Raw genomic sequence first — 27,778 nt, forward strand, 5'->3', positions numbered from 1 at the left:
CTGTCGTCTAAATTTGTACCCATTTTAAAGCTTTCATTGCCATCCTCCTCAGCTCGTTCTGAGCGTTACCATCATGTGCATTCATATGATGAAGATGATACCAATGATGATGAGCCTGTGGAGATACATCGCTTCTCATCCTGCTCCCCCCGCTTCAGCAAGGTCAGAAGTGACAACTGTATTATTGGCAACTGCCTCTTACTTCCGTCTGATAACGTTTCACGTTACGATTGTTATTCCTCAGTCCATGTAACAATGCAACCAGAGGTTTTGATTAATTTGTTGTGTGGACCTGAAGGTGTACAGCAGTATGGAGCATCTATCCCAACTCGAGCATAAACCTCATGGTGTAACTCTACGGGAGCACAAGGTCCCCAGAGAGGATCGAATGGCCAAAAGAGAAAGTCTGGGAAGTGTCACCCTCAGAGATAAGAGCTGGAGGACCGGATCTCCTGAAATGTGAGTGTAACATAAAACATAGAAAACACATAGGACATTGAAAATAGGCAATACATTTTATTTTGATTCCATTTGCGCACTGACTGCACTGTATGCTTCTAATGTTCTTTCACCCTCTAATCTTTTCATTTATCTTTCTCTTGTAGGAAGCGCTTGTCCTGTTCTGAATCTTCCTTCACCGAGAGTGACTCAAGTCCACCTTCAGGGGCCCGAAGACGCTTTTCCGCCCTCATGGATACACATCGTTTCGCTTCCCCACTGGAAGTTGACTCTGAGCTTCCCATATCCAGCAGGCAGCCTCCAGTGAAGACACGGGGAGCTTCCCTGGAAGGAGCTATTGGACCAATGCCCTCTCAGGGAGATCTGAGAACACATGTTAAAGACAGCAACGGGCTCACGGCTGGAGGTATGATGACATACATATGATGACAGCAAATTTGAAAAACGTTTATTGACTATTAGGTTTCTTGTTCCTTCTGTATCACAGATAAGCTTCTAAGACCTGCGGATGCGTCCTTGCCTCTACCGGGCAGTGCTACTGCTCTGGGGCTGCCCGAAGCCCAGGGCTCCCGTGGAGCCACCACCGATCTGGTGCTGCGTAGAGTCCGCCACCAGCAACTCTCAGCTGAAGGAGAAAAACGTAGCTCACGACCAGGAACCAAAGTTATCAAATCTGCCTCAGCTACTGCTCTGTCCGTCATCATTCCTGCAGGTACAGACACATACATGAGCAAAAGAACTGTGCAACATACTTAGTGAAATCCTGTAATGAAATTTTAACTCCATCCTTCTCTATCCTCAGTGGAGCAACATGGTGCCTCCCCTCTGGCAAGCCCCATGTCACCTCGCTCTCTGTCATCCAACCCCTCCTCCCGGGACTCTTCCCCCAGCAGGGACTACTCTCCAATGGTCAATGTTCTTCATTCTCCAATCACTATTCACCGCTCTGGGAAGAAGTACGGGTTCACTCTGCGGGCCATAAGAGTCTACATGGGAGACAGTGATGTCTACAGTGTTCATCACATGGTTTGGGTAAGAGAGCTGAGTTTATGTTATTCCCAAAGTCTTGGTTTGGTCATAAGAATAATAAACAACTTGATTAGTATTGATCCTTTAATACACTCGACTCACAGGGTATCTGCTGGCTAGGTGATGAATGGTAACCGAGACTGAAGCAGTAACCATGACACGCTGAGTGAAAGCATTGAATGAAAAAAGGCATGGAACAAGTATTGAGCCGTGTGGAACAGCCTGCTTGTGGGGTGTAATGGTTTATGTCTAAATGTGTTTCATTTGAATGATTTGATCGTTTCACAGCACGTGGAGGATGGAGGTCCTGCTCAGGAGGCTGGGCTTAGTGCTGGTGACCTCATCACTCATGTAAATGGGGAGTCAGTCTATGGTCTGGTCCATACAGAGGTTGTCGAGCTCATCCTGAAGGTAACACTTATCTAGCCACCTATCTCCATGTCTAGCTGCGGTTTAGGATTTATTTAATATTCTTCAGGAAAAATATGCCAACAGAATAACAGAATAACAGAATAATACATAAATATAATCCGCAGAGTGGAAACAAGGTCACAGTTACAACTACTCCATTTGAGAACACCTCTATAAAAGTGGGTCCGGCCCGCAAGTCTAGCTATAAATCCAAGATGGCACGGCGCAGCAAGAGAACAGGAGCCAAGGAAGGACAGGAGTAAGTTACTGCACAACAGATGGATTTAATTAGAACACCAAATACACTTCTGTGTTTTCCATGCATTTATTCTCCTCTCCATATCATTTTTTATCTTTCAGTAAGAAGCGTAGTTCCTTGTTCAGAAAAATCACCAAGCAGTCAAATCTGCTCCACACCAGCCGAAGCCTGTCCTCTTTGAATCGCTCACTATCATCTGGAGACAGCCTCCCAGGCTCCCCCACCCACAGCCTTTCTGCCCGCTCACCCACTCAGAGTTATCGCTCCAATATTGAATGTCCTTACCTGGGTTTGTATTAAACACCTTCTTCTGGTCCTCAAAACAATGACTTAATTAAGAAACTACAAATTAGAAGCTCGGCTGGATTAGCTACAGATAACACACCAATATCTTTTGTGTGAGTTAGATGTGCTTCCTTTTTAAAGAATGAATAAAAGGTTCTGTGCAAAGATTCTGATCAAAAGTAGTCCAGAAAATATTCAAAATGAGAGAGTTAAACTTGTTTTTCTTTTTTTTGTTTGTTTGTTTTTTAAATTTCTCCAGGCACATCATCCCAAAGCAGCTCCCCAGCATCCAGCACCCCGAACTCCCCAGCAGCCTCTCACCACATGAGGCCCAGTTCCCTCCATGGCCTCTCCCCCAAACTTCATCGCCAGTACCGCTCTGCACGCTGCAAATCTGCTGGCAACATCCCCCTGTCCCCGCTGGCTCACACTCCCTCCCCAACGACCTCTTCTCCTCCACCTCTCACTGGCCACACGGTAGGAAGCTCCAATACCACCCAAATATTTCCCGCGAAACTGCACTCCTCGCCTCCTGTTGCCCGACCTCGGCCGAAGAGTGCAGAGCCGCCCAGATCACCACTGCTGCAGCGGGTGCAGTCAGCAGAGAAGCTAGGAGCACCGATTCTACCTTCCTCCTCTTCATCGTCATCATCACCTTCCCCTCTGACAGGTGGGGTGTCATTACGCAAGCATAGCCTGGAGGTGACCCATGGGGATTATCGGAGGGAGTCTTTCCACTGTGAGCATAGTTTGCAGAGTCTGTTGGAGATGGAGGGAGAGAATGGACCTGCTCCCCCATCTCCATCATCGTCTTCATCCCCCTCTCCTCCCATGGGAGGGGACATTGGAGGCCTGAAGCCTGTGAGGAGGCTGGGAAGGCAGGAGTCACCACTCAGTCGTGACACATTGCTCACATCCAGAGAAAAAGATACTCAGGCCACAACATCTGAAACTACTGGGTCACAAACGGAGAATATTGCCACTAAAGCTGAGTCAAAGACTGCTGCTGTTGACACGAGTAAAACATTATCCCCTGCGGAGGTTCTGAAAAGTAATGTCAGTGCGGCTGCAGTGGGGATCAAGACTAGTCCCACATCAGTTCCATCCACTTCTGAGACCAAGCCAAGCCCTGGGGACAAACTGCCAAAGGCAAGTGCTTCAAGTTCTGAGGCAACAGTGTCCAAGAGTAAACTTAGTGAGAAAACCTCAACTCCAGGAGCATCAAAGGACATCCAACAACAAGAGAGCAAGCAGCAGAGCACACAAAAAGACAGTGGGGCTGCTATCGAAGCTCAGAAGACTGAGGACAGGGTGAAAGGCGCTGCAGGTGCAGACAAGGGTAATGTGCAGAAATCATCATCTTCAGAGCAGTCCAAGCAGCAAAAATGTCCAGAGACAATAGACAAAGGAGGCGTCACTTACACTGACAAATCAGCTGACACAACCAAGGCCAAAGGTGTGGCACCCCCTGTTCCAGCCCATGCTCAAACCCACACTGCAGCTCATGTGCCAGCTGCTGCTAGATCCAAAGGGGAGAAGATATCAAGCAGCTACCGTGGGGCCAAGGAGGAGAGGGCACACTTGGAAGTCCTGGAGGAGAATCCCATGTCGCCCTCCTCCAATGCAGCCTCACCTTGCTCAAGCAAGTCTCGCCCCATGTCTCCTGGGGATAAGGCCAGCTTTGTCACCCAGCTCACAAGTGTGGCCAAAACAGTGCTCGGGCCCATGAAAGGAGGATCACAAGAGGGAGCCAAGGTCAAAGACAGCTCCAAGACCAGCGAGGAGAAGAAAGGAAACGCAGCAGGAAAAGCAGAACCTTTGTCTGGGGCTGGACGTCGGGGGGCTCAGACAGCAACCTCAGCCACCACCGGTGCAGTACAGTCTGACAAAGGAACCAGTCGGAGCACTAAGCATCATTCATGATAAGAGAGTTTCACAAAAAGTCAGACTCTCCCATCCAATGCCTTTTACTGTAGCATCATACTGACATATCATGAGTTAACGTGACTTTGAATGAAAGGGAGACATAAATGCCTGAAGAAATAACACCAAATACGTGACATGCGACATGTAAACACATAAGATGTAAAAGAGGATGCATCAGCTACTGTTGGAATACGTGTGCACATGGTATCATAATGTAGGCCTGTGTATCTATTGTATGTTCATCACAATGTGTTGTATATAGTGAAAAAATGTCTTAATGCATGTTTTACATTGTACATGGAAAATGAAAGCGTATTTAAAAAGAAGGTGAAGAATATAAAACAGACCTTAAGGTAGTGAACACTGTGAACAACATTTCGACAGACCACTTCAGCAAGCAGGATTCTGTAATAAATGGGCATTAGTCATATTTGAGATCAGCTCCAGTGCCATCATTTAGACCATATATACAACACAGTATGATGCATGTCCCTTTAAGTTCAGTTGCAACAAGGGACCGGGAATTTAAGGTTTAGTCTTTAATTGTGTAGTGAAGAAGAAACTGGACCAAGATACCAAAATGTTTGCAGTGATGGAATCAGATCTGTTTAAGGGCTGATCTTCAGTGGAATTGAAAAAGGCAGCATGAACGAACTTGCACAGGGACACTATGCAATGTGCTAAAAATACCTTCTTCTTTTTTCTTTTTTCTTTTTTTTTTTGGTGTCCCCCAGTTACTACGTTTACATTGTGTTTAAGGCAGGAAGAGAAGATGGAGGAAAAGGTTGCAATAAGCCAAGCAAACGCGTTTTGTTTTAAAAGTTGTCTCGTAGTGAAATGTGCAATTATACTGTATATTTTAGGGTATTATGTGAATACGTTAGTTTGTTCAGAGCGTATAGGGAGACAAAGTGTGCAAAGAACCGTAATGAAAGTAGCATATACAGGAGAGTAGGCTATACATGCTCTTTCACTCACTTTTCTATTTATGCTGAAGAACAGTTTATTGTATAATGTTATGTGTGAAGGAAAGTGCCAGTGTTTTTATTTTGGGAAACGTGTGTATTGTTTCTGGGTTTTTGTTTGTTTGTTTGTTTGTTTTACACTTAATAATATGCAATCCATCAGTGCCGAGTTCCATAAAGCTGAGCACACTAGTCAGTGACACTGTAGTAGACTACACAAAGCCAGGAGTAGATGTGTCGAGAGCGTTCTTGTGAGGTCATGTTTGTTGTTATGTATTACAGAAAAAATCTTGATAGTTTTAGAGACCAGGCTCAGAGCAGTCTCAGACTGCCACCTTGTGGATTACATCACATGACTCTGCGATAAAACAGGTAATGTGTGTATCTCTATCTCTTACCTGTGGGTCATTCTATTTCACACATTACCAAGTCTTACACATAATTATTCTGCTGATAAACATTTACATCAGCTTAAATACACTGACATGAACCCGATGTTTGGATATTAAATACCAGTGTTTTTGTGTGATGTGAGAAAACTGCACTTTAATTTTATGCCAGATAGTTATATGTACTTGTCTCATGTATTTATTTTAGACATTTTCTATTAGTTCTATTTATTAAACTTTTTTATTTATCCCAGAGTTTTACATGTCTTCAGTTCTGCTATAATACTGAAATTAGTTATTTATAAATTTTACATCCAGACTGGGCCGTTCTGACACTTTCATTCCACAAATCTGAAAATGTGATATTGCTGTCATGTCGTTTTGTCCAAGTGTTTTAACTTTATCGCAACAACTATCTCTGATTGTTGTTGTTCATTACATTGCTACATATTTACTTGCCACCATTGTGAAAAACCGATGCAAAAAAGCCTATAGTGCAGAGATGTAATAAAATGCAGCAAAACTCATTGCTTTTTTTGACTTTTTTTTTTAAGATAAAATGAAAATAATGCGAAATTTACAAAGAATAAATGCGAATAGACTATGTGTAAAAGTAATTGGGCCTTTCTCTGCTCAGTGTTGTCCATGCTGGATCATGAACACAGTTTTCGAGGTAAAACATCATCGGGATAAAATAAACTGGTCAGCCTTCAGGACAGACAGGCTCATTGGCTCTCGGTGGACCAATCAGAACATCCACAACACGTGACCAGTGTAAACAGGAAGTGAAGGCAAATTTGTCGAGTTCGCCAGTTCGAGCCAAAAACGGAGAAACAGACCGAAATCTGCTCCGAAGAGTCGCAGGAGACCCAGCGGCGATGGAGGACGGAAGGTAGAAGAGCGTTTCATCATTTTCCTACGAGCGCACGCGCCGTGTAGTTAAATCAGCCTATCTGCACATTACTGCACTGTTGCACTGCTGTCCAATAGTCCACTACAAATATTTCTAAAATCTGATTCCGATTCTGAAAATGAAAGGAGAGAATGCGTACGTAGAGGAAAGCTTGTCTCAAAAGGTTTTCAGACAGTAATTCAGATTTAAACACAAACGTGACATGTTGCCAGGGTAACAAATATTTTACCATAAATATATATCACGTAGTATGGAAGTAGTATGCCCTTAAATCAGTGAGGGAAGCTTAAAAAAGGATCCATATTATCATGTTATATTTCCGAACCAGCACATTGTGTATTTTAATGTATTATAGGACTACAAATTCTTGAGAGCAAATAAACGTTTTATAAAATTTTACATTTTTGACAGACAAACATAAACTTTATGCTTTGCTACATTTATTTAAGGATTTTTATGAATTTGTGTTATTTTTCATATACATTTTAAGAACAATTGAAATTTGAGGCAATGAAAAGAACATATCCTCAGAAAACCTCTCAGATGTTTACACTGGAAACAAATTGTGAAGTGTAGATAGGTAAACTTTTCCAGTTTTTCCCACCAAAGGGCAAATATTAACAAAAAGTCCAAATAAATTGTTAAACATTAATGTAGCAGAACTTTTTTTTTTGTTGTTGTTTATTTAATGTTAACAAAGCCTCAGATTTATCTTGTGAGCCCTCTGCTAGAAGTCAAGCTGCTGAACCACTGAACTGTACATAAAGAATCCCCTGCTGTGATCGTAAAATGCTGATCTATTAAGTAATATAAAATAGCATTTCACTCACTTTTTTTTTGCAGAATAAACCCTTTTATAATTTCCATTTTGTTGTTCATTTAAAATGTACTTTATTAGGATTGGAGCATTTTATTCCTCAGGTTCTTCCTGCAACTGCTGATTACACTGCTGCTGTATGCACCGAGATGACTATAGACATTGTGTTGTTAAATATGTGACGGCTGCTCTTCTGCATGGTATCAGGGAGAATGTTTGAGAGGGAGCAGAAATAGGACAGCAGCATCCCTCATGCACTAGCAAAACCGACATATCTAAAATTCCTCTTGTCACATGGTGCCGTCACATGGTCTCACTCTTGACTGACTAGCATGGAGAATTATTGACCTTGCTGTGCTTAATGTTAACCTATCAGTTCAAATGGCAAATCTTTTTTGTTTCTAGACAACACAATATGATTTAAGTATGTGACTGCATCAGCCTTGGCTGCTTGTGTCACATGTTTACAGATCAAATTGCTCTTTGTGCAGGTTTTATCATCCCACTGTGTCTGAATAGGATGCCATGGAGTTAAGGAGCGATTCTTCAGCTCAGTCTTGGTCGTTTCCAGTTGTAATGAACGCAAGCACCTCATCAGCTGGCTGTGAGGGCCCGACCGCTGCAGATGACCTAATGGATGACTGGCTCTTCCTCTCCTCTGAATCTGCTGGGCTTCAGGACCTGGAGGTGGGCAGGAAGGACCAGGAGGCGGGCGACAGAGGCAAACTCAGATCCAAGTTGGTCTCAGTATGGAATAGTGTCAAATACGGTCAGTTTTAGCTTTCTGACATGACTCAATTTTAAGGTCTTTCTATGTAATAAGAGCAGGTCTTCCTTAATACACAGAAACACTCTGCGCTGTTATGTGAGATTTGTTTCTCATCGCAGGCTTGCCCTTAAAGCAGAAATCCAAATTCAGCAAGCACTCTCCCGTGATCATGTTTGGAAAGTCCTACGAATTAAGGGATCAAGGTGAGGCTTGATTTGGCCCCTTCACGGTCTAAAACTATCTCATTCATATCATTCTAAATGCTAAGAAGAAATTTCATCACTCAATTTCTATGAATGTGTCAGGGGAGAGAGAGCGTTTCCGTCAAAGCTTTGCGTCCCTCCTGTGGCTGACATACAGGCGGGGATTCCCTATGCTGGCCGGTAGCTCTCTAACCACCGACAGCGGCTGGGGTTGTGTTTTACGCACTGGGCAGATGCTGCTTGCACAAGGCCTTCTCCTACACCTGATGCCACCAGGTGACAACACACACCAGCACGCTGCAACAAAATATATTTTCCAGAGAATTCACTAATACAGCGCTATTAGATATATAACAGTAATACACAGGATTGCACAATGGGCTTGAAATATTGAAAGTTGTATTCAATTAAATTACATTTGTTTGTTTTTTTTCACTGAAGCTGAAAAGAAGCAATCTGTCCCATTACAAACCAATCTGAAGTGAATATCAAATTTCTTATTTTAGATACACTCTACAATACTCATGTAACTTTATCATTTTATCACACCAAGGTTGGACTTGGTCTGTGAGTCACCATATGATCAAAGATGACTTGGATCTACAGAGTCACACTGCAAAGAGTGGACTGAGTTTCAGGGAAGGGCCCAGTAAGAGGGGTCGCAAACTCAGCCTGGATGCCCTCCTGGACAGACCAATTGAGGCAACGCACAGGAGGATCATATCATGGTTCGCAGACTGCCCCACAGCCCCTTTTGGCATACACCAGCTGGTGGAATTGGGCAAGAGCTCAGGGAAGAAGGCCGGGGACTGGTATGGTCCTTCCATTGTGGCACACATCCTCCAGTGAGACCAGAACTGAAACCAGCACCAGCACGATCATCCCAACCAGCTTCTATCAGGATTTAACAGCAAAATAATTTTATTACAGAAAAGCTGTGGGAGCATCATTCGACCTTCCCAATCTAGTGGTTTATGTTGCACAGGATTGCACCAGTGAGTCATTTCTTTAATTGCTGTGTTCACTTTGAATTGTGAGGGTGGGAGATGAGCTCATAAGAAAGATTCGTTGAAAGAAATATTGCAGACATGTTGGTGTGTTTCTTATGTCTCTCCATATGCATTCAGTCTACTTGGAGGATGTGAAGCGGCAGTGTGAGCGGCCTCTCCCTCACTCCTGGAAGTCTGTCATCATCCTGGTCCCTGTGCGACTCGGGGGACAGGAGCTCAATCCCGCCTACATCACCTGTGTCAAAGTATCCAAAACATATTTAATATACTCAACCTCTGTGCAACCTGGGTAAACTCAGGGAGCAGGGAGTTTCCAGCAAAAACAGTAGCTTGACTATTATTTACTCTGAAGTAACTCATTAGAGTGTTTTTTCCCTTACGTGTTTAGAGATTTGTGGGCTGTTGTGTGGTAGGAAAGCATCTCTCGCTCGAAATGAAAGCTCAAGCAAACATGACATGTAAAATGTACAAATTACAACAAATCTTTTTCTAGAAACTCTTAAAGTTACAATGCTGCATTGGAATCATTGGGGGCAAACCAAAGCATTCCTTGTTCTTTGTCGGCTTCCAAGGTATGTGCAGGGCAGCGTGGGTCATAATTGTTTTGCTCAGCCGTCTGTTGTCAGTGTCAGTGTTTTCACTCTCATTTTTCTGGCCCTGTGTGATGACAGATGACCACCTTCTGTACTTAGACCCACACTACTGTCAGCCCACAGTGGACATAACGACTGAGAACTTTGCCTTGGAGGTAGGAGGAAGTTATGATTCTCTTCTCTTTACTTCTTTTTGCTGTTGTTTCCTCCTGTCACAGCTGTGCTCAGCCCACGAGTACTTCCTTTTCAACAACACCAGTCGTGTTCATTTCAGGTGATTTTTAGCTGGCTGTAATTTAACACATATTATTTAACGCATATTTATTTTACAGCATTAAAGTGAAGGAAATTAAAAAGATGTATTAAAGCTGACTTAATATGTTGGATAAAAAATTAATTAGCTGAGTTATTCCACAATAGTACGGTCAGGGATTACTATTGTAAAATTTCTAAAAAGATAAATGTTATGATGACACTGACGTCAGGGCTGACAATACAGAAATATTTACTCTGTATTTAATTAGTGGTATTTTTTCCTTTTACTTGTAGTCGTTTCACTGTAAATATCCCAGGAAAATGGCTGTCTCTCGCATGGACCCAAGCTGTACCATAGGATTCTATGCTAAAGGCCAAAAGGACTTTGAATCATTGTGCACCGCTGTTAATGAGGTATGTGACTGAAGTATTTGGGGTCATGGAACTAGTTATGCTCATGGGCTTGTTATGATGCTGCTGTGTAACCTTTGGTTGATATTATTGATTTGTATCTCACTTATTGTGAAATTGTATCGTTGCAAATGTGTTTGAAAGGTGATTACAGTTGTTCCAAAATAAATTAGGAGGACCTCATCTGGATTCTGATTCTTTCTTTCTTAGGCTCTTTCCATGTCTGCACAGATGTACCCCATGTTTATATTTGTAGACGGGCACAGTCACGAAGAGGAGCGAAGTAATGCACCCACCAAAATCACTTACATCCGGAGGAAGAGTGAACGGAGAACAACTAGCAACAGCATGGATGAGTTTGTTCTTTTATGAACCGCAGAAGATAATAATGTTCCCTCAGGAGTATTCATTGATTAATGATCAATGATCAAACCTAAATGTGACATTTATAGTGTTGCAACTACTAAGCGTAAGAACAATGTTCTCCATGTCCACAATCAGTAACCAAAAAGGTTTTGCAAAATACAGTGATATACTTAATAAATATTTTATTATAGAATATAATTTTATTTAAAAACACATTATTATTGTAACCCTTTCTTTTTATTATAATACAATAGAGTATAACCATTTAATTAATAGTTTAGTTTAATTGGTAATGACATTACTAATGTACAGTGTTTTCAATGGTTCAATGGCAATTTCACAATTTTCTGTAATTGCAAACACATTATTATTAAATATTTTAAGGAGGAGTGAACGCTGTTGACAAAATCATTAATAAACCTTTTACACTACAAAATGTTTGTGTCGTATAAAGATGGACTTCAGTACTACAGTGATTCAGATTCAGATATTTATTAATGTGTGGCTGAGCAAAAAAAGTTTAAAACATGCTCAAAAAATTCATTCAGTTTTCTGGCCCCCATCGTCGTGTCCTCAGCTTTTGATATTCGCACAGTCCTAATGTCATGCAGATGGGCATGGGGCTGACACTCAAGAAGCACCATGCACAAGAAGACTCCTAGTTTATGCTTAATCAGGTTCTCCTTTACCTGCCCACCAAAAATGGTGACCTCTCTGCTGTTACTAAGAAGTACCACATCCCTGGACACACATTTCTGTCAGTGGAGGCCTTCAGCAGGGCCCCACTCTGTTCAGCCAGTGCTGCCCATACTGGAGTGAACAATGTTGAATGTTGAAGCAGAAGCTGGCTAGTTTCTTGTGCTCCAGCTTCAGCAGGGCCCCCTGGAGAACCAGGAAGTGCTCTGTGATCATAACCAGCTGGAAGTTCTCTTAATGCCAGGAATAGTTCCCCTGCAGACTGGCCAGACCTTAAATAAAAGCTCATGGGGCTCTCAGCTAGGCCATGCTCAGACTCTTCAGGGTCCAGAATGTCTCTGGTGACTCCTAAAAAACAAACTGCACTTCTGCTCTCTTGTCACCATCACTTTGATCACAGTAAAGGTAGGAAAAATAGAGTCATAAAAAAAGACTATAATGACAGCAAAGATGAGCAGATAATGATGCCAGTGATCCTTAGTGGTGCAAACATCCATTTCACATCTAGAGACACAGCTGCAAAAACCATCAAACTGAAAGGAGCCATCGGGCATCTCATTCACAAAGTCTGCTCATGATCTGAAACAAAGAAAATGTAAGACACAATTGATTGCTTTAATGATTGTCAGTGATTAGAGAGTGAATGTGGCTCTGCCTTTTCTTCCAAGCACAACAATACAGTCTGGATGTTGCTGTTTCCTGTCTTGTACTTTTTGGGGGAAAGACCAGGAGTAGATCAGCAGGGTATGTGTCCTCAGTAAGTGATTTGCATTGTTTTGAGTGTGTGCCCTGGCGGACCAAGTTTGGTGTGTGTGTGTGTTTTGCATATACTCTAATGTACACATTTGTTTGTAAATAAAAATATAATTATTATTATGATTTAAGGTCTGTACATTTAAGAACTGAACTGAAAGGGCTAGTTGATTAATCAAGTCAGCCGGCAAAAAAAGGTGTGTAGCTTAAGTAATTTAAAAGCAGAAATGACAGTAAATAAATCCATACAGGTCACAGACATGTGACCTTTTTGTCTTATATGGTTCAAAATATAACCAGAAGCTCAAACTTTTTTACAGTCTATGGTCTGACTGTCCATCAGATGAAGTAATATGAGGGATAACATTTGGATGTAGACCTGGTAAAAGACAGTAGGTGCTTTGAAAGGATACAAACACTACACGCAGACAGTCGTGATAATATTCAACAAATATGCCTCGCTCTCGTTAAATTCAACTTCGTGGATCTGTTGTGGCGTTGAAGTGTTTCATATATGCGGGCAGTTGACCGATGATCCGCCGTCCGTCGGTCTGCTGCGCCTCGCTGTTAGCTCCCCTCCCCCACGCTGCCACTCTGCTGCCGCTGTCTCGGTTCCCTCACTGGGCATGCGGGCGATGAGTGAGCCGGTGGATGGGGGCGCTGCAGAGCCGAGCAGGCCGGTCCCTCAGATACAATCTGCCGAGAGAGGGGGGTGAAGGAAAAAAACCAACTGGTTAGGTCGGTCTTTGTTTCTGGCTAGGAGGAAAAAAAAACCCAGAGACGTTGCCACCGGTGAGGATTTTAACATCACCTTTTACCGCTTTGTGTAAGTGCAGTACAATTTTACTAGACGAAGGCGCGTCTGTTCGCGTTTTAGGCTAGCGATTGTGGAAAAGATGATCTTGTAAGCGGGTGGTTTTTGTTCGCGAAAAAAGGATGAGACCGACATTACAGTGCCGCTGCTGTGGCGCGGCAGCGGGCAATGAATGAAATTTGTTTTTGGAAATGAACTTAGAGCGGAGCACTGAGCCAAGGGTACGGGAGGCGCGTTGGATCAATCAGCTCCAGCGACGGGAGACGCTCACACCGCCGCATCCGGATAAACATCTCTCCAAACAACACATTTTTTCTGTCTAATTGGCCCAGGAGAGCGTGGCCAGCTAGGCTAGCTCAACTAGCTCGTTAGCATGCTAGCGACCGTCCGTGTTGTTCTATGCTTTTTAACCCGAACGGGTTAGTCTGAGTCGAGTTGCGGTTCTTGGTCGTTTTAGTTCAAATTTAAAATCGTTTCACGACCGAGTCGGCTCTCCCGCGCATTTCAGTAAACCAATGCGACTTAACGAAAGACGAGAGGTTAATGTATTATGACTTAATTGTCATAATACAACGCTATCTATAAAACCCGGCAAGGCCCGGCTAACGCTAGTAAAGCTAAGAATGCTAATAATAGCTAACCCGATTGTTTGTTTGTAAATGTAAACACTGCAATTACCGCACTGATACAAAGTGTGTTTTGTCAATAATTCTTTTCGTCGAGGCTCGCGCATGTCTGCCTTGTGTACCGGCTCCTGTTGTACTTTCGTGAGATTATCTCTATCTCAAGGAACAGATTTTAACTACAGACTTGACCCGTGAAGTGACAGTTTATGATGACATTTTGGCGCTCCATGTGTGTTTGGAGTTTAAATCCAATTCAAACTGTGACATTGTGGCACTGCTTGACTTGGCCGGTGTTGATAAGCGTCTGGTTCATCTGGAAACGGACTGTCGGTCCACAATTTGAGCCAAAGATGTGGTTGAAGATCTGGCATATTTAAAAGGACAGTTTACTCCGTAAAAGGACGTTGATCATTTCCACATGTGCATCCATCAATTGAGATGTGATAAGCGCTCAGCATCTGCCCAGTGTGCTTTGCTTCTCGCAAAACTAGACCCACTGTATTTGAGAAACACGATAGTATCGTCACTTCCCAACACGAACAGTGACCCACTGACCCCATTGAGTGTTTCATCCTTTAATATTAACTGAAAATGATTTGGTCAATCTGCAACAGTTGTGATAATGTCATTATTTCAGTCAGGTTGCTAGGCCCTTGTGTTTGATAACTGCCTCTGATGTGTTAAGATCTGTGTATATATGTATAATTTGAAACATATTGGTTGATTCCCACCGCTCCCAAATTGTTGATCTCAGAGTTTCAAGTAGTAAGCTTTGACTGTTACATTCAGGCAAAAGGAGACCACAGAATATATTTTCTTACTTATTTTATTTCTTTACTCTTGTTACCTCTCTACTTACAGTAATATAAAACAAATAAATTGTTAAACCGACATTTGGGGAATAAATATGCTACCTCAGTTGCATTCTGAATGGAAGCAATTTGAGGCAAATTTACACTCTGTTTCAAGAGGTTAAGGAAATAACATGTCCTTCATAAAATAACAAAACCTGGCTGTTTTTTAGATTATTCTAAAATTTCATGACAGAGAAATATTTCAAGTATTTATTCGATTTTATAACCACTTTCCACATGACACAATTCACAGGGTCCTTGCTGCTGCCACACATTTCCAGTTTCTCCCTGAGAGATGTCCACTCCGGACCCCCCAATGGGAGGGACACCTCGGCCTGGTCCCTCCCCAGGCCCAGGGCCTTCTCCAGGAGGCATGATGGGCCCTAGCCCAGGGCCCTCACCAGGTTCAGCCCACAGTATGATGGGACCCAGCCCAGGACCTCCTGGATCTGGGCACCCCCATCCTTCACAAGGACCTTCAGGATATCCTCAGGACAACATGCACCAGATGCACAAAGTACTCCTCTCAATTTTCTTTGTTCCCCGCATGCATCAATGTACTGTCCTCTCAGGTTTATAACTAACAACAGTAATGGTCCACATTTATGTTGTGATGGATGAACCAGCTCACCCTCTAGCCTTTTTTTTTTTTTTTTGTAATTGCCTGCACATGGGGTGTATTACTGACAAATGTAAAGAAGCTTTATTGTTTTATTCATGACTACTTTTATTTAATCAGCCCATGGAAGCCGTGCATGAGAAAGGAATGCCCGATGACCCTCGCTATGGCCAGATGAAGGGCATGGGCATGAGACCAGGGGGGCACAGTGGTATGGGACCCCCTCCAAGCCCCATGGACCAACATTCACAAGGTAACAAATCACACAATATACATTTTTACTTTGCTTATACTGAAAGTTCTCACTAGAGAGAGAGAAAGCAGGTTGTCACACTTGTACACACTTCTCAAATATCTTTGTATTAGGTTGGCAGTTCGCGCCCTCAGATAACTAAAGGTTTGTACATATCAGCACACAATGGGTAACAAAAGACTGAAATGAAGTATCTCCCCTTTGTCTCAGAAAAACTCCATACACAATTGAACTAAATACAAAGTGTATGAGGAACAAGTGCACTGTGGGTGTGTGTCTGGGAACTTGTCCATCAGGTTCCTCTTCTTGTGCTGCTGCCTGTACTGCACTGTGAGCAAACAGCAGTAGGCAGCTGGCAGGAAGGGCGGGGCTTAGGTGTCTTGCCTCACAGAGACAGCTGTGCCTACAGAGACACACAGTCAATAAGCAGACGAGGGAGACACAGGAACAACAATATGACATGACACTGGTTCAGAGCAGACATTGAGATAGTACATGGTGTAAGTAAGGTAAAGAGCATTTTGCACTGAGTAATTTTTTCTTATGTGCTTTGACATTGCTCATCATCAGTGGCTGATATATTATTACATCTAATATAGCTTTTCCTGTTAAGTGAGTGAATATATATTTTCTTATCTTTCAATAACTTGCTTCTCTTCTGTGTTCCCTAGGTTACCCTTCACCATTGGGTGGATCAGAACATGCTCCAAGCCCCGTTCCAGCCAATGGCCCCCCCTCTGGCCCCATGATGCCAGGAGGACCCTCTGGCCCTGGATCTGGTCCTATGGAGGGAAGTGGTGACCCTAATCAGGGCATGGGTCAACCCAACCGTGGCGGTCCACAGGGTCCAGGTGGACCAGGTGGTGCAGGAGGTGGACCTGGAGGTGCAGGTGGACCCACTCCTTTCAACCAGAACCAGCTACACCAGCTCAGGGCCCAGATCATGGCTTACAAGATGCTAGCACGTAGTCAGCCCCTACCAGAACACCTGCAGATGGCTGTGCAGGGGAAGAGGCCCATGCCAGGGATGCAGCAACAACCAATGCCCAACATGCCACCCTCAACAGGACCTGGTGGTGGACCTGGTGCTGGGCCAGGACCAGCTCAAGCCAACTACAACAGACCTCATGGTGAGTTAAGTAAGGATAAATTTTAGCCACCTTTTCCCCATCGAAATTATGTCCAATCATATTTAAATAAATTTTAAACAATGATGGCAAGATATACAAGAGCTCAACAGAGACCCCTGGTGGCTGAAAAGGATTTTCTTTGTCTTAAGCCATCAAAAATGATACTGTTTCTAATAATAATATGCAACTTGTCTCAGGCATGGTAGGCCCCAATATGGCGCCTCCTGGACCTGCAGGAGTTCCCCCAGGTATGCAAGGCCCGCCCACTAATGGACCCCCTAAATCATGGCCTGAAGGTAAACTCAACCTTGAGGCGCACTTGAGAAGCACAGAGGTTTTTTGTTTTTTTTGTGCACTAGCAGAAAAGCTGATATCCTTTAAATTTATGTCTGCTAGGACCAATGGTGAATGCTGCTGCTCCATCCAACCCTCCCCAGAAACTGATTCCACCTCAACCTACTGGCAGACCCTCTCCTGCTCCTCCCTCTGTTCCCCCCGCTGCCTCTCCAGTAATGCCCCCTCAGACACAGTCCCCAGGACAGCCTGCCCAGCCTCCGCCCATGATGCTACACCAGAAGCAGAACCGCATAACCCCCATTCAAAAACCCCGTGGGCTGGACCCAGTGGAGATCCTCCAGGAGAGAGAATATAGGTGAGGTAGAGATAGTGGTAAGGCTGAATTAGACACTGTGCCTTTCTCCATGTTATGTTTATATTACATTACCAAATTATATCAGAGCATTAAAGACCTAAACCGGTTAACCCAATGATAAAATAAGACGCTCACAAATATATGCAACTCAATTGGAAAATATACAGCGGTCAAAACTACACAAACAACAATAGATTTAAAAGCCACAACTGTGTGCCTAGTCCAGTCAGTTCAAAAAGGAGTTCTGTGAAAAAGTAGTTCAATATATTGAGTCTGCCAATAGAGCTTAATGTCTGACAGAAATCCTTTAAGATGCCTGGTTTAGTAACTATATATATATATATATATATATATATATATATATATATATATATATATACACACTTCTTGTTAAACATGAGTGGAAACCATGCTGGCTGAGAACGTAAGTACTGCAACAGATAAATAGTTGCTGTTATACTAGTTCTACCAGTTCACTACACAACAGCTATTTACAAAAACCTGCTGCAGGGCATGAGGCTCATAAATGAACATATGTGCAGTATGAACCAAAAAGACCTTTTTTTGTCTCTAATGCCTAATTCCTCTTTCTGTTTTACTACCTGTGATTACATCTATTTGTTGATACGTAAACTTTATCAGGGAACTTTGTAAATAATAGTATAATGGTTCAGTGATTGGAGGGTATATACAAATGTTCAGCATGAGTGTTTTAATTTAAATTCTTAAAAGCTTTAAGTCGAGGAAAACTATGCATCAAATTTGTAGTCACTGAAATTTTTTCACATATTTATCAGGCTGCAGGCCCGTATTGCTCACCGTATCCAGGAGCTGGAGAATTTACCCGGCTCTCTAGCTGGTGACCTGCGAACCAAAGCCACTATTGAGCTCAAGGCCCTTAGGCTGCTTAACTTCCAGAGACAGGTAAAAAATTAAAATTCAGCACAAATATAATGCTTACTTGGCCTTTGCTTTCTCTATCCAGCTGCCACACTGGCTTGTCATTTCCATAGTGGAACATATAACAATATGTTAACCTTTGTGCCTGCAGCTGCGTCAGGAGGTTGTGGTGTGTATGCGGCGTGACACTGCTTTGGAAACAGCCCTTAATGCTAAGGCCTACAAGCGAAGCAAACGGCAATCTCTACGTGAGGCTCGCATCACAGAGAAGCTTGAGAAACAGCAGAAGATTGAACAAGAGCGGAAACGTCGCCAGAAACATCAGGTACAGAGTGGAGGAAAAATGGTGAACTAAAGGGTTTACAACTAGGAAGGGAGGGAATCTGTTAACCATTTATATAGTTTCTTGATTGTATGTAACTAAATCATGTAAAATTTCCGCTATGAACTTGGTTTGTTAGTCTAAAAAATAAAAAAGCCAGAGTGAAGTGAAGGTGATTCTGTTTCTTAACAGGAAACTGAGTTAAAATTCTTAGTTATAGGCTTCAATAATACAGCTATCTTTTGTCTTTTCTGTTTATAGGAATACCTCAACAGCATCCTGCAGCATGCTAAGGACTTTAAGGAGTACCACCGCTCCATCACTGCAAAGATCCAAAAGGCCACCAAAGCTGTCGCCACCTATCACGCCAACACTGAACGTGAGCAGAAGAAGGAGAATGAGCGCATCGAAAAGGAGAGAATGCGGAGGCTAATGGTGAGACTTGCACCTCTTGACGACACATTGAAGTACAGGATCATTACTTATGTTAAGTTTAAGTTAAGTCTAATGCCAGCATCTGACTTCTGTGTGAATCTGTCTTCAGGCTGAAGATGAGGAAGGTTACCGTAAACTTATCGACCAAAAGAAAGACAAGCGTCTGGCCTACCTGCTGCAGCAGACAGACGAGTACGTGGCCAACCTCACTGAGCTGGTGCGCGCTCACAAAGCCGCACAAGCTCTCAAAGAGAAGAAAAAGAAGAAGAAAAAGAAGGTAAATGTTTCTAGGAAGCACTCTTAAAGTGTCTTTTTTTATTTTAAATTGCATTTTTTTTAAACATGTAATTCTAACTCTTATATATTTTCAGAAGCCAGAGGCTCCAGAGGGTGCTCCTGCTCTTGGACCTGACGGAGAGGTGAGTTCAATGGATGAAAACCTCCACAGATCACCTGCACTTCAATAAGATGGCATGATTTATGATCTTAATGTATATCACTGTGTTTTGTTTAATGCATAATTAATGTTTTCATTCAATGCTTCTCAGCCTTTAGATGAGACCAGTCAAATGAGTGACCTGCCAGTGAAGGTCATCCATGTGGACAGCGGAAAGATCCTGACTGGGGTCGATGCACCTAAGGCAGGACAGCTGGAGGCCTGGCTTGAAATGAACCCTGGGTAAGTTTGATAACTTGACACTTCAGCCAAAGTTAAGCCAGTGTTGGAGCTTGCAGAACTGAGAGCTGCATAAATGAACAAGGCTCTTCTGTAGTAGTTGCTAACTTTTGTAGTTCACAGAACAGAGAGGAGTTTGTAACTTTGTCAAAAACATTTTGTTTTCTGCAGATATGAAGTAGCACCACGTTCAGACAGTGAAGACAGTGGCTCAGAAGAAGAGGAGGAGGAGGAGGTATAATTGTATATCAAAGCAGATTCTTCACTTGTAATTTTCTTCTGGATAGCTTTCTAACCACTATTTTTGTTTTGGTTTTTTTTTATGTCAGGAGGAAGAAGAGGACCACCCTCAGCCCTCTGCAGCTCCAACAGAGGAGAAGAAGAAGATTCCTGATCCTGACAGTGAAGACGTATCTGAAGTGGATGTCCGGCACATCATCGAGTAAGATGGAGCCACTGTCATTTTTGTGTTGTTTGGCCCTGTTCTTGTGTCAAAACGTTCGTACTTCCTTAACGATCATGGTTTAGTAATGAAAAGATGTGGTTTGTTCATTTTATCTTTACATTTTGTTGGTATCTTGGTTGACTTTATGTGCTGTTTTTCCTCTAAACAAAATTTCTGCTTGTCTAAAATATCTCTTTCACCACTTCCCCCAGGCACGCCAAGCAGGATGTGGATGATGAGTACGGTAATGCAAGTTTCAACCGAGGCCTGCAGTCTTACTACGCTGTGGCTCACGCTGTTACAGAGAAGGTGGAGAGACAGTCCTCACTGCTGGTTAACGGGCAACTCAAGCAATACCAGGTACACATACCAAACCCATTGGAAAGAGAATAACTGTTAACGGGGTGATATGAATCCCATGTGGTTTTTATCAGTAACTTGCTTTTATGTGTAAAGAAATCTAGCTTGAAGGTTTGGTTCTTATTTAGTTTGATTGTGACCTTTTTCTGCTCAGATTAAAGGTCTGGAGTGGCTGGTGTCACTTTACAACAACAACTTGAATGGCATCCTGGCTGATGAGATGGGTTTAGGAAAAACCATCCAGACCATTGCCCTCATCACTTACCTCATGGAGTACAAGCGCCTCAACGGGCCCTTCCTCATCATTGTACCTCTCTCGTGAGTCCTAACACATCTTCCTCAGTTCTCTATGGGCTTGTCCCAACAATGAACAACAAAAACAATAAATTCTTACAAATGAAATGTAAGGGCAGTTTATGTTCCTTTGGTAGAGGCTTTTCTTTACTAACGTTCTTTTTTTTTTTTTCAGAACTCTATCAAACTGGGTCTATGAGTTTGATAAGTGGGCGCCATCTGTTGTGAAGGTCTCATACAAGGTCAGTGGAGCCTACTCTAACTTTGTGCTGATTGCTTGTTGAAATGACAAAAAAAATATATGTTTTCTAACCACCGGTTGAGTCAATTTATTCATATATTGCTGTTGTTGAAAAACTTCTGTTTACTTTCAGGGGTCTCCAGCTGCTCGTCGCTCATTTGTTCCCATTCTGCGGAGTGGCAAGTTTAATGTGCTGCTCACCACGTATGAGTACATTATCAAAGATAAACAAGTTCTAGCAAAGGTAAAGAGATGTTCTCAGCTCTAGTTTAGTTATTCTTTAGTTATCCTAAGATATTCACAAAACATATTAATACATGTGTCTGGATCATGATGTTTCTCTTCCCGGTTTCTAAATGTGTTGTATTTCCTCCCAAAGCTCCGTTGGAAGTACATGATTGTGGATGAGGGCCATCGTATGAAGAACCACCACTGTAAACTGACCCAGGTCTTGAACACGCACTACTTGGCGCCCCGGCGTCTGCTGCTCACAGGCACTCCACTGCAGAACAAGCTACCTGAGCTCTGGGCCCTGCTCAACTTCCTACTGCCCACTATCTTCAAGAGCTGCAGCACCTTTGAACAGTGGTTCAACGCTCCCTTTGCCATGACTGGAGAGAAGGTGATAACATAACTGACCCTCCAATAGATATTCACATTATTTCTGGCCATCATATAGCTTTTGGATTCTGACTACAGCCTCCTCATCCTTATCTCTCTTATTCTTTTACTCAAGGTTGATCTGAATGAGGAAGAGACCATTCTGATCATTCGTCGTTTACACAAGGTGCTCCGACCTTTCTTGCTTCGCCGACTCAAGAAAGAAGTGGAAGCCCAACTGCCTGAGAAGGTCAGAGCTCATTATTTCACTTGCTTGTCCTCCTTTTTTATTGATAATGATTCTCACGACTCATTTACATCCAATATTGATATAAAACTGGACATGCCTTTTTTTCCATCTCTCTCTCTCTCTCCATTCAACTGAATTGTTGTCATGGTCAAACTTTTCGCCACTTAAACATCACTGTGACATTGTTTTGAAAAACTCTGATGCAAGTATTTGATCATTTCCCTTATTGCTGTTTTGTAGGTGGAATATGTTATAAAGTGCGACATGTCAGCTCTGCAGAGGGTTTTATACAGACACATGCAGGCCAAGGGAGTCCTGCTCACAGATGGGTCAGAAAAAGACAAGAAGGTAAGAAATAATGTTTGTAAATTTCATCTGGAAAGCTTGTAGACATGTGAAGTGTACTATAATGAATATAATTTCAGATCTTTAAAAAATAGCTGTAAACTAATGGATCAATTTTTCAATTATTTGTGAATTTCTTTTAAATCTTCAGGGTAAAGGAGGAACGAAGACCCTGATGAACACTATCATGCAACTGAGAAAGATTTGCAACCACCCCTACATGTTCCAGCACATTGAGGTACCAGAAAGACAATGTGCCTATCGAGGAAGTTATATAAATGCACACTTTTAAGCAAAATGAATACACTTTAATTGTCTTTGTTGTTTTACAGGAGTCTTTCTCAGAGCATCTCGGTTATTCTGGTGGAATAGTGACTGGGTACGCACATTTTTGAAATAGTGTCCGTTTCAACATCTTGTGTATGTCTTCTGTAGGTGAAATACAGTGCATCTGGCTCATTTTTGTTCATATTCTTCCTCCTACCTGTCCAGACCTGACCTATATCGCTCCTCTGGGAAGTTTGAGCTGCTGGATCGTATCCTGCCCAAACTGAGGGCCACCAACCACAAAGTGCTGCTCTTCTGTCAAATGACGTCACTCATGACTATCATGGAGGACTACTTTGCATACCGCAACTTCAAGTACTTGCGTCTGGATGGTGAGGCACCTGACATGTACTAGCATTTGACTATTTGCTGTGTGCCAGCACCTCTCTCTATCCGATTCTGCATCATTTCAGTATTTGTTATGATAATATAACAAAGAATGAAGAAGTGCTTCTATGAATTTTAATTTTCACTGAGAGCCAATCATATTGAACTATTGCACCGCTTTTATTTTTTATTTTTTTTAAACACTTATCTTTCCCCCTCCCTTAGGTACCACCAAGGCAGAGGACCGTGGCATGCTGCTGAAGACATTCAATGACCCAGCCTCTGAGTACTTTGTCTTCCTGCTCAGTACCAGGGCCGGAGGCCTGGGCCTCAACCTGCAATCTGCTGACACAGTCATTATCTTTGACAGCGACTGGAACCCACATCAGGTACTCAAATACCTATACCAATACCAAGTACATCAGTAGCAACAGAGCTCTCAGTTATGGCAAAAGCTACATACTCATATTCAACAAAACTGAGATTTTTGGGTGGTACATCTGTTATAAACAAACTCAATATTTTTCAAAGTCACCTGGCACAATACCCCCACCTAAACTATGTGTCTGTGCTCCTACAGGACTTGCAGGCCCAAGACAGAGCTCACCGTATTGGTCAGCAGAATGAGGTGCGCGTACTCCGTCTCTGCACCGTCAACAGCGTGGAGGAAAAGATCCTGGCAGCAGCCAAGTACAAACTGAATGTGGACCAGAAAGTCATCCAGGCCGGCATGTTTGACCAGAAGTCCTCAGGCTATGAACGTCGGGCCTTCTTACAGGCCATTCTGGAACACGAGGAACAGGATGAGGTCGGGGCTCGAGGAGGCTGCCGCACTAGGGGGGCGTGGGTGGGTGTGATCTGAACCTGTTCCAACATCGCCCACCCACCCACATCCGCCTGTGCGCTGCCCCACCTCTTCATTCTCTCCTTTTTTTTCTCCTCTTCTGTCTCTTTTCCTTACTTCCCTGTTTTCTCAGGATTTGTGAGCTTTCATCAATCCAGACTTCTCCTTTTCTCCTTTATGTATTTCTGCTTCTGCACAAACCTTTGATGGTTAATATGATACTTTCTCTCTTACACTATTATAAATGCTTTCCTTTTTTTCTTTTTTCTGCTGTTGACTTTTGCAAAAATATATAGCTTTTTTAATTTTCATTACTAATGGAGTGCATTTCTATTGACAACTGAAGCAGTGGAATCTGCAAAGCTGTAATGTAAAGTGGTAAAGACTTACAAGTGATATATGATGGTCCTATATACATTTATATATTGATTTAATTTTGTTTGCCTTTGTGTAAATGTGTCATTAGATCAGAGACTCGGCTCTGAGGCACCACATAAATCTTTAGATAGCCTTTTCTCACTCACTCTGTCTCATTCATCTGTAGGAGGAAGACGAAGTGCCAGATGATGAGACTGTCAATCAGATGATTGCCAGAAGTGAAGAGGAGTTTGAACAGTTCATGGTTTGTCCCACTCTCATTGCAGTTACTTCCTTAATTTTAAATCCCATATCTGGATTCACAAACTCAAGATTCAAGAATATTCATCTGTCAGGTTTAAATGTAGTAAGTACACCGGCAGCGAAATGAATGCTGACGGATCTGGCTGCAAGAAAAGAAAAAAAGAATATAAAATATATTTGAATGGCTAAATAACTAAGGGGAGCGAGGGCTATATATTCTATTGTCTTATATGCAGAAGGTATAAATGTATACAACCTCCTGCTGTGTCCTTTTCAGCGCATGGATCTAGACAGACGCCGCGAGGAAGCCCGCAACCCTAAGAGGAAACCTCGTCTAATGGAAGAGGACGATCTGCCAGGCTGGATTTTGAAAGACGACGCTGAGGTTGAGAGGCTAACTTGTGAAGAGGAGGAGGAGAAGATGTTTGGCAGAGGATCCCGTCAACGGAAGGAGGTGGATTACAGTGACTCGCTCACTGAGAAACAGTGGCTCAAGGTGGGAGGTTATCATATTTTGCAGAAAGAAAATGTTTTATTTTCTTTATCTGAATGGGCGACTCTGTAAACTATCAAGTGTTTGATCTGAGTTATCCTTCCCACAGGCCATAGAAGAGGGCAATCTTGAGGACATTGAGGAGGAAGTACGCCACAAAAAGACGACCAGAAAGCGCAAGAGAGATCGTGACCATGACGGTGGGCCTGCCACACCCAGCTCCAGTGGTGGTCGAGGGCGCGACAAGGATGACGAGGTGAAGAAAGCAAAGAAGCGCGGTCGCCCGCCTGCAGAGAAACTCTCTCCTAACCCCCCGTCCCTCACCAAGAAGATGAAGAAAATTGTTGATGCTGTCATCAAATACAAAGATGGGTGAGGACAGGACTTCTTTTCTGCAGATTACCATTACCTGCAATGATGTATATTACTACATCTGTAATCTAATGAGTGGTCATTGAAAAGCACTGACTCACAGTAATGAATACCATAAACGGAGCTTCCCTGTCTTTGTAGCAATGGGCGACAGCTGAGTGAAGTCTTCATCCAGCTGCCATCTCGCAAGGAGCTGCCTGAGTACTACGAGCTCATCCGCAAGCCTGTGGACTTCAGAAAGATCAAGGTAAGGTGAACAAAAACAACTCTCCCCTCTTGCTTTCTTATCTTACTATCTACTGCTGTTTCACTGCTGCCTTCTCTACTTTCCTACATCCACCAGGAGCGGATCCGCAGCCATAAGTACCGCAGCCTGAACGATCTTGAGAAGGATGTGATGCTGCTGTGTCAAAATGCCCAGACGTTCAACCTGGAGGGATCTCTGGTGAGTTTATCCTGGGGCATGTTCATTGAAAGTTCACCGTTGTTTCCAAGGCATCTGTGTTAGAGAGCCCCAGTTTGTCTGTAGAATCTCTCACTTTGCGTCTCTGCATCAACATTATAGATCTACGAGGACTCCATTGTACTGCAGTCTGTCTTTACCAGCGTGAGACAGAAAATCGAGAAGGAGGATGAGAGTGAAGGAGAGGAAAGCGAGGAAGAGGAGGAGGAGGCAGATGAAGGTTCAGAATCTGAATGTAAGTATCATAAACAGTGTTTTTGCTCTAAACAAGGGAAGCAAGGGACAGGCTCTGTAATGTTTTTCTGTCTTCCGCCAGCTCGCTCAGTGAAAGTGAAGATTAAGTTGAGCCGGAAAGAAAAGGGAGATCGAGGAGGAAAGGGACAGCGGCGGAGGGGCCGTGGCGCCCGCGCTAAACCTGTGGTGAGCGACGACGATAGTGAAGAGGAACCGGAAGAGGTGAGAGGGGTTGCTGGCCTCCAGCAGGACAAAAGAGTATTTCAGTGATGTAACAGGAGAAGATCATGAAGTTATTTTCAGTTCATGAAGAGTATAATTTGTTAAAATGATCACAATAACGCCTGAACATGAACTCTTTTCCTGTGTAGAATACCAATATTAAATCTGTTGTGCGTTTCAGGAGCGTTCGGCCAGTGGCAGCGAGGAGGACTGAAGTGAACCACTCCTGATTGGACCAACAGCCCACTGAGCCCCTTACTGGACTTTATATATTTTACTTAGATACAGCAGGGAGAGAGTCAGTGGATAAGGCCTAGTTTTATCTAGATGAGCTGATTTTTAGTGAGACAATTGTATTCTCATTAAAGTATACCATGAATTAAAAAACAATAAAAAAAAAAACTAAAATATTAAAGATATGAACCATCCATTTCCATATTTAAACCATTCTCCCATTATGAGTAGAAATGTCTGTTTGCCTATTTGATTTCTCCTGTAAGTGGAAAATTGACTGAGTCTGAATTATAGACTGATCGTGGGCCATTAAGACAGCAAACTCTTTTTTTTTTGTTTGTTTTTTAATGGTATTAATTTTGTCGTCTTTTACTTTGAGACAAAGCATACATGTGAACCAGGAGTCACGGCGTTACCCCCCACCCCTGAGTCCCCTTTTTGAATGCATGTCGTGCGTGTCTGTGGAAATGCACCTGGATGTGTCTTCGCTATTATCTCTGTGTTTAATTTAAGACTACAAGCGGGATTACGGTACATCCCACCCTGCAGCTCCTCCCTCTCAGGTTGTGTATGTAAAAGAGGGAGGGAAGGATAGGATCATTTTCTCGTGTCGGTGTCACTGGATTCCAAAAAGTACAATAAAGGCATCTCATAATTAATCTGCTGACTCCAATGTCCATGTTATTAACTGCACTCATCACATGTGGACACTAGGTGGCCTCCTGAGAACACCTCTGTCCTCTGGTGTCCCTCAGCCCTCATAAGTGTTTCGGCTCTTAACAAAGAGACTTAAGTGCATTCTTGTTATTAAGCGTTCAAAAGTTCTACTGATCTTGTGTGAGCGCTAAGTGGATCAGTAGTAAGCAAGGTGGAAACGGATGGAAAAACATCACAGCAACTCGACATGAAGCTGAAACACTGAGAAGCAAAACTCATTTTGTCTCATAACATGTAACTTTGTAGCATTTATACGTCATCTCTGATGCCCCTCAGTCAATCAGTCAACCTCAGCAAGTTTTAAACCTTTTCATTTGAGCAGTAGTTAAGAATGAGAGTATGACTGGCAGCTGTACTGATCCTAAAGAGCCGTCCATGTGTCAGTTTGCTTCTCATAAGGTTCACATGCTGCCAAAGTCCACGTTTCACCCGGACCTCTTTGAATTGTCCAACAGGCTTAAAGCAACAGCACAGTAACAGGTGATGTGATTGGCTTTCAGGCGCCACTCAGTAAACCGCACAAGGTGAGATGGATCAATGGATTTTTTCCTCTGACAACTTTCCAACAGTTTCTTTCAAAATAAAAGAGAACTCTACTT

At 42.9% G+C, this 27,778-nt stretch overlaps 3 protein-coding genes across 6 annotated transcripts in view; all 3 read left to right on the top strand.

Annotated features, from left to right (window-relative positions):
• The window catches only part of LOC115047824 (microtubule-associated serine/threonine-protein kinase 1-like), a 34,367-nt gene extending 29,385 nt beyond the window's left edge, over positions 1-4,982 (top strand). The window contains exons 19-27 of the mRNA XM_029509014.1: positions 53-162; positions 299-459; positions 606-865; positions 947-1,171; positions 1,262-1,491; positions 1,777-1,899; positions 2,025-2,158; positions 2,260-2,447; positions 2,703-4,982. Of these exons, the coding sequence (XP_029364874.1) occupies positions 53-162; positions 299-459; positions 606-865; positions 947-1,171; positions 1,262-1,491; positions 1,777-1,899; positions 2,025-2,158; positions 2,260-2,447; positions 2,703-4,366 (3,095 nt within the window). The 3' untranslated portion in view covers positions 4,367-4,982. The remainder of the gene's footprint in view (positions 1-52; positions 163-298; positions 460-605; positions 866-946; positions 1,172-1,261; positions 1,492-1,776; positions 1,900-2,024; positions 2,159-2,259; positions 2,448-2,702) is intronic.
• Positions 4,983-6,502: 1,520 nt separating this feature from the next.
• On the top strand, positions 6,503-11,490 carry LOC115047839 (cysteine protease ATG4D-like). Of its 2 annotated transcripts, none has more exons than XM_029509039.1 (11): positions 6,503-6,615; positions 7,973-8,222; positions 8,342-8,425; positions 8,528-8,701; positions 8,979-9,270; positions 9,356-9,420; positions 9,553-9,680; positions 9,929-10,007; positions 10,107-10,183; positions 10,578-10,697; positions 10,905-11,490. In XM_029509039.1, the coding sequence occupies exons 2-11, from the start codon at positions 7,979-7,981 to the stop codon at positions 11,064-11,066; spliced, it is 1,425 nt and encodes a 474-aa protein (XP_029364899.1). In that variant the 5' UTR covers positions 6,503-6,615; positions 7,973-7,978; the 3' UTR covers positions 11,067-11,490. The 2 variants fall into 2 exon arrangements, with proteins under 2 accessions (XP_029364899.1, XP_029364898.1); XM_029509038.1 differs by having other exon boundaries at positions 6,509-6,615; positions 7,945-8,222.
• A 1,694-nt stretch (positions 11,491-13,184) lies between these two features.
• On the top strand, positions 13,185-26,704 carry smarca4a (SWI/SNF related BAF chromatin remodeling complex subunit ATPase 4a). Of its 3 annotated transcripts, none has more exons than XM_029509015.1 (34): positions 13,185-13,335; positions 15,057-15,320; positions 15,543-15,675; positions 16,347-16,805; positions 17,003-17,101; positions 17,202-17,457; positions 18,255-18,381; positions 18,509-18,682; positions 18,941-19,114; positions 19,224-19,391; positions 19,486-19,533; positions 19,663-19,793; positions 19,962-20,025; positions 20,120-20,232; positions 20,448-20,595; positions 20,750-20,913; positions 21,065-21,131; positions 21,264-21,374; positions 21,510-21,752; positions 21,810-21,980; positions 22,221-22,328; positions 22,477-22,563; positions 22,658-22,704; positions 22,818-22,984; positions 23,205-23,368; positions 23,560-23,826; positions 24,368-24,445; positions 24,722-24,940; positions 25,047-25,309; positions 25,451-25,556; positions 25,653-25,754; positions 25,875-26,007; positions 26,089-26,228; positions 26,410-26,704. In XM_029509015.1, exons 2-34 carry the CDS (start codon positions 15,099-15,101, stop codon positions 26,440-26,442), a joined length of 4,986 nt encoding a protein of 1,661 aa, XP_029364875.1. In that variant the 5' UTR covers positions 13,185-13,335; positions 15,057-15,098; the 3' UTR covers positions 26,443-26,704. The 3 variants fall into 3 exon arrangements, with proteins under 3 accessions (XP_029364875.1, XP_029364877.1, XP_029364876.1); XM_029509017.1 differs by lacking the exon at positions 13,185-13,335 and having other exon boundaries at positions 15,099-15,320; positions 16,347-16,505; positions 16,566-16,805; positions 21,867-21,980; positions 23,560-23,787; XM_029509016.1 differs by lacking the exon at positions 13,185-13,335 and having other exon boundaries at positions 15,099-15,320; positions 20,132-20,232; positions 21,867-21,980; positions 23,560-23,787.
• The last annotated feature ends 1,074 nt before the right edge of the window (positions 26,705-27,778 follow it).

Source organism: Echeneis naucrates, chromosome 8 (assembly GCF_900963305.1).
Source record: "Echeneis naucrates chromosome 8, fEcheNa1.1, whole genome shotgun sequence".
Taxonomy (NCBI): domain Eukaryota; kingdom Metazoa; phylum Chordata; class Actinopteri; order Carangiformes; family Echeneidae; genus Echeneis; species Echeneis naucrates.

Excerpts from the sequence above, each read along its gene's own strand:
- LOC115047839 (XM_029509039.1), top strand. The coding sequence starts at position 7,979 with ATGGAGTTAAGGAGCGATTCTTCAGCTCAGTCTTGGTCGTTTCCAGTT. Across the intron at positions 8,426-8,527 it reads CTACGAATTAAGGGATCAAG|GGGAGAGAGAGCGTTTCCGT; the intron begins GTGAGGCTTGAT and ends TGAATGTGTCAG. Across the intron at positions 9,421-9,552 it reads TGTTGCACAGGATTGCACCA|TCTACTTGGAGGATGTGAAG; the intron begins GTGAGTCATTTC and ends ATATGCATTCAG.
- smarca4a (XM_029509015.1), top strand. The coding sequence starts at position 15,099 with ATGTCCACTCCGGACCCCCCAATGGGAGGGACACCTCGGCCTGGTCCC. Across the intron at positions 19,794-19,961 it reads TGGCTTGAAATGAACCCTGG|ATATGAAGTAGCACCACGTT; the intron begins GTAAGTTTGATA and ends TGTTTTCTGCAG. Across the intron at positions 24,446-24,721 it reads AGGAGTTTGAACAGTTCATG|CGCATGGATCTAGACAGACG; the intron begins GTTTGTCCCACT and ends TGTCCTTTTCAG.